General features: G+C 40.3%; 1 protein-coding gene and 1 non-coding gene across 2 annotated transcripts; both read right to left on the bottom strand.

Moving 5' to 3' along the window:
• Positions 1-1,235: 1,235 nt before the first annotated feature.
• Positions 1,236-13,135, bottom strand: LOC133644595 (elongation factor 2b-like). Its single transcript, XM_062039219.1, has 13 exons — positions 12,986-13,135; positions 7,878-8,092; positions 7,598-7,779; positions 7,260-7,471; positions 4,454-4,632; positions 4,232-4,337; positions 3,356-3,608; positions 3,083-3,278; positions 2,621-2,987; positions 2,193-2,546; positions 1,932-2,114; positions 1,726-1,858; positions 1,236-1,596 (listed from the first exon to the last, which is right to left on the bottom strand). The coding sequence occupies exons 1-13, from the start codon at positions 12,986-12,988 to the stop codon at positions 1,403-1,405; spliced, it is 2,577 nt and encodes an 858-aa protein (XP_061895203.1). The 5' UTR covers positions 12,989-13,135; the 3' UTR covers positions 1,236-1,402.
• Positions 3,685-3,753, bottom strand: LOC133644819 (small nucleolar RNA SNORD37). Its single transcript, XR_009824835.1, has one exon. It is a non-coding gene; the product is annotated as a small nucleolar RNA SNORD37 (small nucleolar RNA).
• Positions 13,136-13,339: the final 204 nt, after the last annotated feature.

Raw genomic sequence — 13,339 nt, 5'->3', positions numbered from 1 at the left:
ACTGTAAACATCATTTAAGGGAAGAATGTAATAGAAAATATCAATACAAAGTGTCAAGACAGAATAAACTCTCTGCTGCTGCAGTCTATAGGTCCCTAAGATATATAGATATCTAATGTATTCATACATTGTTTATGTAGGATATACGCATGTATATATAACCTAATCATATTGTTTCTTCAACTTAAAAATAGCTGACCGTTTTTTTCCCCCTTCTCTGGGATTATATTCCCAGTTTTGATCTCGGACGTCTGGTCATTTATAGCGTATAAGAATATTATATTACTGTTAAGCAAACTATAAATAATAAAAACGCCAAAGCATGTGTCCGTTATCATAGCTACACGTTTGACAAAAAAACCCGCGTGAAAATCAGTGGTATTCAGTGAGGTAAAATGAATTAAATTCGCTGACAGTTCATTGCTCCTGCCAAATGAATTGCACTGAGTGGAGCGGATCACCACTCCAAGATGGCGGTGCCGCGTCTCGTCTGTGCCAATAGGTAGTAGCGCGCGATGCTGCGTACCCTTATAAGATGTCTATGGTTATAACGTTAGCAGTGAGTTTACAGCCTCACTGATTTAACTACACAGCAAATAAAAGTCATGTTACTTAGCCAATAAACGTTATCTTACATTCAAAACTTACCCTTCTTTGTGGAACTTCAAATGTCGAACGAAGTTGGAAGTTGTTGCGTCTCCGTCTGTAATATTCGAACTGCGTGATTTGCACACGGCAATTAGTTTTTTGTTGACCAAGTCGTTTTTATAGCCGAACGAAACCAACTTTGGCATAATTGTTTCTCACTGCCGCGTTGTTTGACAACTCATGTTCGGTGGTTGTCCTGCAATTTGATTGGATGAGAGCTGTGTGATGAAAACAACGTAATTTAATTTGATTGGCTATTGTACTGACAGCACACCAGCTGACAAGCAGCACACACGCTTAGACACAGACGTAGACAATGAAAGATACGGAGCGCTCCCAAATAACTTTTTAAGCTTTGGGGTTTGGGGAAAGTAGCAAGTCATGTCAAGTCAAAAGCCTCAAGTCCAAGTGAAGTCACAAGTCATTGATGTTAAAGTCTAAGTCGAGTTGCAAGTCTCTTTACATTTTGTCAAGTCGAGTCTAAAGTCATCAAATTCATGACTCGAGTCTGACTCGAGTCCAAGTCATGTGACTCGAGTGCACACCTCTGGTTTTAACCACATACACCTTTGAATGAGTCAAACAGACAGGGTTTATTTCTTTTTATTAGTTTACAATTTTTGTACTTTATTATAATGTCAATCCTTTTGGCAAACTTTAGTGCTCACGGTGTTCTGTACAGTCCAGTCCCACATTGTAGACTAAAATTGGTGGGGAATGAATGATGAAAAATGCCAAACAGTGGTCCAGGTGATTATAATTTGTCCAGGTAGTTGTCCAAGGCTGGGATTCCTTCCTTGAGACCCTTGCGTTTACGGGTGTCAGTGACCACTACACCAGGCTTGCTGGTGGGATCCTTCGGATCTCCAGGGAGGATCTGCCAATGGTCGAAGACACACTGAGGGAAAGCCTGGCCACCAGTGTTGGAACGAAGGTCAGCTGTGAAACCTGCAAGACCAAGTCGTGAAATCAGTTGGTATACAAACATGTTTCTTTCCAAATTGTACCTCTAATACTGTGCTTCAAGTTTGCAAGGCAGAGGCTGTCCATAAGACTGTTACGCTGAAGAATACGTACCAAATGACTCATTGACCGGGAGATGGGCCTTGATCACACGCATGGGTGTGCCCATGATACTAGATTCATCAAAGACATGACCACGCCTCTTTGTCAACACACCATAGATTCCACCCATTGCAGCCTCAGGACACTGCAATAAAACAAAGGTGAGGGAAGCATATCATTCCGTTTTTTTTTTTTGGGGTATTAAATCATGTTCTTACCTGGATCTCCACCAAATAGACTGGTTCCATCATTCTGGGCTCAGCTGTAAGCTCACAAGCATACAGAACTCTGCGAGCAGTGGGAATAATCTGACCACCACCACGATGGATAGCATCTGTATGTAGGGTAACATCATGGATCTCAAAACGGACGGAACGCATGTTCTCTTCACAGAGGACACCCTAGAAAATGTAAAAACAAAAAGATTAAAAATGATCGGCTCACAGGAATTAATGTATTAATGCTTAATTCTCCCACACCTCCTTAACAGCCCACTGGAAGCCAGCGACAACGCTGTCCTTTATCTCATTGAGGTACTGCACACCCTTGGTCACATCAACCAGCATGTTGGGGCCAGTTCCATCGGGTCCAAAGCACCAGATCTTTTTTGCCTCTCCGACGTCCCACTCGTAATGGTCAGCAAGGTAGCGGGCACGGGCCTTCTGCTCTTGACGTGCAGTGACCTCACCCTTCTCGATGTCTTCAGCCAAACCGTCTTCGAAGGGGCGGGCCTTCATGAACAGGCGGTTGTGCTTGTTGGGGGACTTTGCTAGACATATCACATTTGACTCAGACTGGACAGTTTCTCTGTAGGACACCACAGGATCAGATTTCTAAAAGAGAAAATTGAATGAGAAATGCAAACCAATAGTAAAATAATCTTGTAATGGTGTTTTTTTTTATTCACCTTGAGTGGGATGCAAGCATGATCCTCCTCAAGATCCTTAAGGCAGATCTCCAGATGAAGCTCTCCAGCTCCTGCAACGATGTGCTCGCCAGATTCTTCAATGATGCACTGCACCATGGGGTCAGACTTGGACAGACGCTTCAGGCCCTCTACCAGCTTTGGGAGGTCAGCTGGGTTTTTGGCTTCCACAGCAATTCTCACCACAGGACTGACGCTGAATTTCATCACCTTCATGTTGTGCGCCCCTTCAAAGGTGGTGATGGTTCCAGTTTTGACCAGGAACTGATCCACACCAACCAGACCAACAATGTTTCCACAGGGTACATCTTCAATGGGCTCAGTATAGCGACCCATCATCAGAATGGTTCTGGAAAAGAGGGACATTTTAGTGACTGAGGAACAAGCAGCAACACCATCAGTCACGTGGGGAATACATAATAATAATAACTGGGATTTACATACCTCTGAATAGGCTTCAAGTACAAGTCCTCTTTCTTTCCAGGAGTAAAGTTTGGTCCCATAATGCGTACTTTAAGACCGGTTGAAACGGAACCAGAAAACACACGACCAAAGGCATAGAAGCGGCCCTTGTCACTAGTGGGCACCATCTTGGAGATATACATCATAAGAGGAGCCTTGGGGTCACAATTCTTGATACCTAAAGAAATCAACAGTTTAGAAAGAAAAAACAAACATACCCACTAATGTTAGCCAAAATGGACATTTGCATCTTACCAAGAGCAGCTTCATCATCATCAGGTCCTTCATAGAGGAGCTCACAACGATACTTCTGGGCAGTGACAGGGGAAGGCAGGTGGATGGTGATCATCTGAAGGAGAGCCTCTCCAGCTGGCAACCAGCGACGCATTACAGCCTTCAGGAGAGGTTTGCCCTCTTTGTCCTTATCTTCAATATCCAACTTGATCTCGAGCTTCTGGATCAGTTTAGCAGTCTCTTCCTTTTTGAAGTTCATGATGGCATCAAACACCTGTAAAAATATTTAGTGCACTTGGTCAAGATTAGGTCAAACCCTTGTGTAAATAGAGAGCAACTATTTATGCCCTGCTCAGAGACATGGTTAACATCACTAATACACTCAGGTCAAAGTGAAGAAAGTTTAAGTCATCATCTGCAGGTAATGGATAGTCGTCCCCCGTCAAGTCACAAAGTTTGAGGCTTCACTTTACCGCTGATTTTTTACCAAGTATTTTCTACATATTCATGGCCTAAATTAAAAATTCATACACTACTACACTAGGATTGGCCACAGGAGACCATGGCTTTAAAGTCAATACAATGTCTTATTTTCGATTAAAAAAGTGTAAAGTGACTATGTTTATGGTTACTTCAAACATGCATTCAATTACAATATGATAGATCACATATTTCCAGTTTCATGTTAAAAAAGGAGTAGAAAGAAACAAGAGCTTTTTAAAATTTAGTTGATGTTATTTCATGTCAAACAGGGTTTTTATGCTTTAGCTACAAAATATTTGATTTAAAACTCCTTGATAGAAATATAACCACGGTTAGGCACGGTTAAGCAAAAATCGAGGGACGACTACACAGGTATCCTTTAGCTAGATAATTTTACTAATATAATTGACCTACCTTGAAGATGGGATCAAGGATAAGATGCACAAAGCTGCGAGGGAGCTTGCTGCCATCAGGCCCATTTTGATTCTTTGAAAATTTTCCGGTGTTAGCGTCAAAATACCTACAATGTATCAAAGGTCATAAATTGGACATACATAAAAAAAACTACTTCCAATGTAATACAAAATGACCACCAAGTAAAGCGATCATTTCAGCTGTTGAAACTGCTAGACCTACCTGTCACCCCACAGCTTCTTCATCATGTCCTCCACTTTTTTGCAGCGCTCAGCTGCAGACATCTGGGTATTACCCTTGGCAGCAAACTTTGCAGCATACATCTCAGCAAACTGCTTCAGGGTAAAAGCCCATCCATGGAGACCAGAGCCAAAGCCAACAGTACCGACGACTGGATCAATCTACAAGTTGGGAGGAAAAACCACCATGACTTGATGCAAGGTCGCCAACATTTGGTGTTTGCAACCCAACAGCTCCACAACACCCCCCCCCCCACACACACACTTGGAAGTGATGGATTAGGCTCCAGCACCCCCGTGACCCTAAGAGGGACAAGCGGTAGAAAGTGGAGGGACGGAAGGTTTTTGTTTTTTTCCCACAGCCTTAATGAGGGATCCTATTTTTTTCTTCTTCTACATATGAAACACTTCCTTGTGGTCTACATAACATAATTTGGTTCTTTGGTCAAAATTTTGCACACACCATCTTCAAGCCACTTTGACTGTCTTCAGGATGCGCAGTTTTGTGGGCGGTCTCCTTTACAAGCCTCCACTTCAACTGTCTTCAACCCGCCAGCCATGATAATAAAACTGGCGTGGCGCCACAGTAAGTTACATTAAAGAGGAACTGCACTTTTTTGGGGAATTTTAAATTTTTTGCTTCTATAGCAGCGTACGTCTGACTTCTGGCGACAATTTGTGTTCCATTTTCCGGAATCAAACGTGTGTGTGTGTGTGTGTGTGCGCTAATCAGGGCAGACTGAGGAAGGAACACTATTTTTGGACAAATGAGGATTCATAACTTTTAACTTTTTGAAGCTAAATATATAGTGGATGAACTACTGCTTATAGAAGAGAGCACGAAGAAAAGGGTGAAACAGAGACAAAAGTTGAGGGTGAAGTGAAAGTAACCAACGCTGCAAATGTGAAATTTGGAGACAAGCCATTTCTGCATAAATGCCGTGCGCACCCAAAATTAACAGGAAAACGTTCGGGGCCAGCTGGACCAGACAAACAACCGTCCAACGAGTGAGTCACTATTTTGACCATATACACGCACGCAGCACACCATGAGCGTTAGTACAACTACAGTACATATGCTCTCTGGCTAGCTCAGCTGTGTACAAACAAAACATGAAAGAAGGGCTAATACCTTACAAATACTGTAATATGATTACGTTTTTTAGTCCGTAAAGATTAGTGTTTAATGCAGTGTTGTGCATTCCAAACTTAACCGCGTTTCGTGCCGATGTAGAAGCTAGTATATCTCCAGCGCTAGTTAGCTTTTACAGCTTATATCGTAGCGTGCCGATGTCTTACTACGATAGAAAAAAAAGAAGAAAGTTCCTACAGTTTGATTATACATGCCACGGAACGTAAATAAGTATTGACGGTTTATTAATGCTTTTTAAAGTGATTTAGAGGTAGAACTGATTGCTACCATTAGCTTCATTGCTAGCCACCTAGAACAAGCCAATTTTTACATGATAGAATGCCAAATAAAAACAAAACAGTCTTTTCTCTTATAAATGATAAATGGGTTATACTTTTATAGCGTTTTTCTACCTTAAAGGTACTCAAAGCGCTTTGACAGTATTTCCACATTCACACACTGATGGCGGGAGCTGCCATGCAAGGCGCTACCAGCACCCATCAGGAGCAAGGGTGAAGTGTCTTGCCCAAGGACACAACGGACGTGACTAGGATGGTAGGTGGGGATTGAACCCCAGTAACCAGCAACCCTCCAATTGCTGGCACAGCCACTCTACCAACTTCGCCATGCCGTCCCGTTATGATTGTGAACGATAAGCAAAATTCCCCAAAAGTGCAGTTCCCCTCTAAGGATAGGCCATGTAATGCAGCCTTAATTTTATTTATTTTATAGGTGTTTTATAAATACAAAAGTCTGTTGTGTAAATAAAACAAATTAATTTACATTTTTAAATATCAAAAGAACATTAGAATATATAACTTTAGTTTTAAGGACTTTTCAGTTTAAATGTAATAAGGGTCATATTTAAAAAAACAAACAAACAAGGACCACAGGGGCAAGTATTCTTTTTCCCCATGTGCCGTATTTTTCGGAGTATAAGCCGCACCGGCCGAAAATGCATAATAAAAGGAAAAAAAACATAAATCGCACTGGAGTATAAGTCGCATTTTTTGTGGGAAATTTATTTGATAAAACCCAACACCAAGAATAGACATTTGAAAGGCAATTTAAAATAAAGAATAGTGAACAACAGGCTGAATAAGTGTACGTTATATGACGCATAAATAACCAACTGAGAACGTGCCTGGTATGTTAACGTAACATATTATGGTAAGAGTCATTCAAATAACTATAACATATAGAACATGCTATAAGTTTACCAAATAATCTGTCACTCCTAATTGCTAAATCCCATGAAATCTTATACGTCTAGTCTCTTACGTGAATGAGCTAAATAATATTTGATATTTTACGGTAATGTGTTAATTTCACACATAAGTCGCACCCCCGGCCAAACTATGAAAAAAAATGTGACTTATAGTCCGAAAAATACGGTAGTTTTCTTATCAAATACCAAATATTCAATCGGCCCCACAGAAAGTGCAGACTAACAAGACCATTCACTCAGTTTTTAAATTCCCCAATAGATAACTCCAAAAGTTAAAAAAGGTACATTTGGCTCAAACTTTCAGAAAGTCATCAAATTTAGGGGGTGATACAGATCAGAATTTGGATTCAAGAGGTCCATGTTTGCTATGAGTGCTTTGTAGTACATTTGCAGCATCTCTGGTAAAGTGAAAATGAGAGCACCACACACCTCGATGTTGCCCATGGGACCATTCTCCAATTCACCATAGGTGGAAATGATGACGTTGACGTTTTCAACAATACGCTGGAAAGTTTGGTAAAGGTCTTCGGGTTGAAGTTGCAGCTCCAACAAGGCACGGTCCATCTTGTTCATCATCAGGACCGGCTTGATGCGCTCACAAATGGCCTGACGAAGTACCGTTTCAGTCTGGACGCATACACCTAATATGAGCAGACGATTGGGTGAGCAGCAGCATTAAATACAGCCCCATTATATTGAGCAAATATATTATACTGTTAATGCTTGGAACTTGCAGTGGACCTCAACGGAATAGCTGTTATTCTTACCAGACACGCAGTCAACGACCACCAGGGCTCCGTCTGTAACACGGAGAGCAGCAGTCACTTCAGAGGAGAAGTCCACGTGTCCAGGGGAGTCAATCAGGTTGATCAAAAAGCCAGATCCATCCTTGCTCTGCTTGATGAAGGCCATATCATTTTCACTCAGCTCGTAGAACAAGGAGATGGCACTATAAAATAGGACATTTGAAAATGAGCAACACAGCTTCAACACTAACCCGTTTCTTTAAAAATACCCACATTGTTTTTAACTTAAATGTGCACTTACGTAGACTTGATGGTAATACAACGCTCCTGCTCATCCTTTCGTGTGTCTGTGAAGCGGGTCTCTCCAGCACGAGCGGAGGCGATAATACCAGCCTTCGACACCAGGGAGTCGGTCAGAGTGGACTTGCCATGATCGACGTGCGCAATCACAGACATGTTACGGATGTTGGACTTCTTGTCCATGATGGCACGGATCTGGTCGACTGTAAAGTTTACCTGCAAAGAGCAGTCCAGATTAGATAGTCACATACATGCATTACCATAAATACTGAACTATTTAATCAAACTAAGACAAAGTTAAGTCACTGCAATTAATCTTCCAGCTAGGTCAGTTTGGAATAGTGAACCTTTCAATGACCCGTTTCCTCTTTACATAAAACAGACAAGCAAAAGTGCAAAAAGATGCAGTCTTTGCATTAATAGGTAATTGCTGCAAACTTTGACAGATTAAGAGCTACCAGACCAAAACAGACAACATTCCAAGATGATCTCAAAATGTCAATCATCACTATTGTCTCCATGAATGTAGCTGAAGTGAAGACAACAAAAGGAGAAAAAGCAAGTCTGAAAGGGCAGAAATCCTTTTGTTTCACTCCATCCAACATCTTGTGCTTACAAAAATGACTATTTGAGGTATACCAATACATTGACTGGATAAGTCGCAAAGCAACTCTAGGTGGGGGAAATACAAATTTAGATGCATTGCAATTCAGACATGGACAATTGTAAAATCGATTAGTAAAGTAATGCAGACAGTTCTAATATTTAACTGACTGCAGCGAGTCACCTTGCTGAGAGATCTGACCAGCTCCTTTATTATAGGGCACTTATGTTCCAGTTTAGCGCACATTTCCGTGAATGTCAAAAATCTGATGGGAATCTCTTTACAAATGCACTGTTTCTAGAAAATGCAAGTAGGGTTGTACGGTATACCGGTATTAGTATAGTACCGCGATACATATTCGGTACTATACCGCCTCTAAAAAGTACCAGAGATTTTGGTACCGGTACCAAAATATTGGTATCGGGACAACACGAGTTTGTTCTTAAGACATGCACCTGAGGATACGTTGATTGGCAACACTAAATTGGCCCTAGTGTGTGAATGTTGTCTGCCTGTGTTGGCCCTGTGATGAGGTGGCGACTTGTCCAGGGTATACCCCGCCTCCTGCCAGAATGCAGTTGAGATAGGCTCCAGCGGTAGAAAATGGATGGATGAAACTAAATTATTTTTAAATAAGCTATTTGTTTTGTATTGAACTTTTGAATACAGAAATCTGAAAACCACTGATAATTTTGTTTTAAAGAAGTCTTAATTCTAACAAGGCATACAGTTTTACACTTACTGCAATAAGAGCAGCTTTTAGTCATAGAATGTGGTGAACCGTTTTGTCCTGTGTATAAAAAAAGATAATGGATGTAAATGTGTTTATGTAATTGATTCGGACAAATACGTTGTTTAAAAGACATCCTGTAAAGGAAAACTGATTGCCAATTGTTGCACATCAAAAACTGAGGTGCCAAAGATGGCACACCCATAGTAACTAGGACTGATGTTTCTGCTCTGGACTCAACTTGATACGAGTGTTAGGTCTGAAGTTGTTGAATATTGGATGAAGGAGGGACAGTTCTTATTTCTATTACACTTTAATGAGCTTAAGTTATTGGGCCTATTGGTAAAATACCTTCCTGAGCAGGTGGCGCAAACTCATTCTCATTTCGTTTACCAACGAAAGGCTGAGAGGTTTTGGCTATTTCTCATTGCCAAAAGCTCAAACCATGCGTTAACGTTTTAGTGTGTCTGTATGCGGAGTAAAACTATGGAACAAACTGGACTTACAACACAAGCATCCATCCATTGTCTACCGCTTGTCCCTCGCTTGTCCCTTTCGGGGTCGCGGTTAAACTACTATACAAACATCGGGTCTGGTTCAAATATAGGGATGAGGGTCTTTAATTTGACCTGCTGTTGTACTACTGTAACTTATTGTCTTGTAATTAATGTACATTAGCGCTATCCAATGTTTGTATTTTTTGTGTTTAGTGCGTTAGATTCTGTAACTAGTGTTTGGATCTTACTTTACGCAATATCTGAAGAGCATGGAAAAAAGCATTTCACTGTGATGTACTCTGCATGTGACAAATTAAACTTGAAAAACTCTTGTCTCAAAAGTGTTAACGTGCTCAATGTTTCCTTACCATTATTGCTATGTTGTCTATCACCATTGTTAGTATTGTTCATTTTTCCTATATTGTTGATGCAATTTATTGTTACAGCGTAATAAGTTACAGTTAAAGTACCAATGATTGTCACATACACTCTAGGTGTGGTTAAATGTGTCCTCTGCATTTGACCCACCCCCTGGGAGGTGAGGGCAGCAGCGGTGCCGCACCTGGGAATCATTTTTGGTGATTTAACCCCCAATTCCAACCCTTGATGCTGACTGCTAAGCAGGGAGGTAACGGGTCCTATTTTTATAGTATTTGGTATGGCTCGGCCGGGGTTTGAACTCACAACCTACCGATCTCAGGGCGGACACTCTAACCACTAGGCCACTGAGTAGGTGTGTTACCTGTGTTAATGTTGTGTCAAAGTCCGTACATGTGGCCTATTCGCCGGCATTTAATAGCAGGCGTCAGATGTCTGCTTGTCCATCATGTTTAAGACCCCCCACATTATGCATTTCTACAATGTGAATTCTCAACGATTGTGGTACAGAACCTGGATGATACATAACATGAAAACAATTGTTGATACCTGTGGTAATGCCACCATGATACAACATTTGTATTATAATCCTCTGACGCATCATTTTTCTAGCGTGTTGAAGACCCCCCACATTATGTATTTCTACAATGTGAATTCTCAACGATTGTGGTACAGAACCTGGATGATACATAACACATGCAAACATGTGTTATGTTAATAATTGTTACCTGTGGTAACGCCACCATTAAAAAACATTTGTATTATAATCCTTAAACAAAGCAACAGTGAAACTCACTGAATTAAGAACTGGGGGTGGGATTAAATACATTATCTTCTTCCCACTCCCTTTCAGGCAAAACTGGATCATCATGCTTAAATACTGTACATTACCTTTTTCATTATATTAATTTATATTATGTGTTGTCTGCCTTGTACTTTTTTTATGTCATTGCCTGAAAGACATTAATAGATGAAAAAATAAAAAAATGAAAACCATACTGCTATTACTGCTAAAGTGCGTAATCTGTAAACATGTTCAGTATATAGGCCTGAAATTTCTGATTCTTGGTGTTATTTGTCAACATTCAGAGAACATCTGACTGCGTCATTGTAATTTTGATCACACCATATCCCGAACCGGTTAATCTTGGGTCTGACGCATCATTTTTCTGGCGTGTTTAAGACCCCCGACATCACGTATTTCTGCAATGTGAATTCTCTCAACGATTGTGGTACAGAAGCTGGATGATACATAACACATGTAAACATGTGTTATGTTAATAATTGTTGTTACCTGTGGTAATGCCACCATGATACAACACTTGTATTATAATCCTTAAACAAAGTAACAGTGAAACCCACTGAACTAAGAACTGGGGGCGGGATTAAATAAATGATCTTCCCACTCCCTTTCAGGCAAAACTGGATCATCATGCTTACATACTGTACATTACCTTTGTCATTACATTATTATGTGTTGTCTACCTTGTACTTTTTTATGTCATTGCCTGAAAGAAATTAATAGATGAAAATAAAGGAATGAAAACCATACTGCAATTACTGTTAGTGTGTAATCTGTAATCATGTCCAGTAAATTTCTGATTCTTGGAGTTATTTGTCAACATTCAGAGAACATCTGACTGCGTCATTGTAATTTTGATCACACCATATCCCGAACCGGTTTATCTTGGGTCTGACGCATCATTTTTCTGGCGTGTTTAAGACCCCCGACATCACGTATTTCTGCAATGTGAATTCTCTCAACGATTGTGGTACAGAAACTGGATGATACATACCACATGTAAACATGTGTGTGGTAATGCCACCATGATAAAATATTTGTATTATAATCCTTAAACAAAGTAACAGTGAAAATCACTGCATTAAGAACTGGGGGTGGGATTAAATACATTATCTTCTTTCCACTCCCTTTCAGGCAAAACTGGATCATCTTGCTTACATATAGTACATTACCTTTTTCATTATATTAATTCATATTATGTGTTGTCTGCCTTGTACATTTTTTATGTCATTGCCTGACAGAAATTAATAGATGAAAAAATAAAAAAGGAATGAAAACCATACTGCTATTACTGCTAAAATGTGTAATCTGTTAACATGTTCAGTATATAGGCCGGACATTTCTGATTCTTGGTGTTATTTGTCAACATTCAGAGAACATCTGACTGCGTCATTGTAATTTTGATCACAACATATCCCGAACCGGTTTATCTTGGGTCTGACGCATCATTTTTCTGGCGTGTTTAAGACCCGACATCACGTATTTCTGCAATGTGAGTTCTCTCAACGATTATGGTACAGAACCTAGATGATACATAACACATGTACACATTGATGGACAGGCAGATATCTGATGCCTACTATTAAATGCCGGCGAATAGGCCACGTGTACAGACTTTGACACAATGCTACATGCTAACATTAGCTCGGAGCCCAGACGACGATAACAAAAGGCCGGTAGGCCAGTTGATCAGACTGCTAACAGCGTAATATACTACAATATGCCCCGTTAAGACAGAATGTGATTTAGCCATTTTTGTAATACTCAATACAGACCGGTGTTTAAATCGGCGGTTGAAAAAAACCGCACCGATATATAAACGACACAATTGGCACCACTCGTATTAGGCTTCCATTAGATAAAGAGGTAACAAAACACATGAAATAAAGACTGAGCTCGTTTTGAGAAAAGGTCAGCCTTAAAAGATTTCGAGGCCTTCAACACGGAAACCTAAAACAAGATGGTTGCCATTTTTCGGAACCATCGGTGAAATGTCCTACGCCCATATTTTATAATCACAACACTAATGACAACGGTAATCGAACCGCACCGGCGGCTTTCTATTTAGATGTAATTCACTTAGGTGGAACTAACTCACCATTTTGACGGATGGTTTTGGATTCGCTCGGTGGAAAAAACAGACAGGATGTTTTACACTGCCCACCACACGAGGGCCGAGGCAGGGAAGAGAGCGCTGACGTCAGACAAATGCTTTTTATAGTACGGGCGTCGGGCGTTACGTCATCACGTACTGACGCATGACGCCCGAGACAATTTTTTTTTTTACCTTCGTGTTTTTCAACTTGTACAAGAATAATGTACATTTATTTGATCAAAAATAACAACAATGATAAAAAAAGTGTTTTCATAGAAAAACTTAACAATGATAGAGCTTAGAGAAGAAGAAAATTAATAAAATAAATAAGATAACCAGCAAAAAAAAAAAAAAGTC

The sequence above is a fragment of the Entelurus aequoreus genome, linkage group LG27 (genome assembly GCF_033978785.1).
Source record: "Entelurus aequoreus isolate RoL-2023_Sb linkage group LG27, RoL_Eaeq_v1.1, whole genome shotgun sequence".
NCBI classification, from domain to species: Eukaryota; Metazoa; Chordata; class Actinopteri; order Syngnathiformes; family Syngnathidae; genus Entelurus; species Entelurus aequoreus.
The sequence above is the reverse complement of the archived record's forward strand: the minus strand, read 5'-3'. Positions and strand labels throughout refer to the sequence as shown.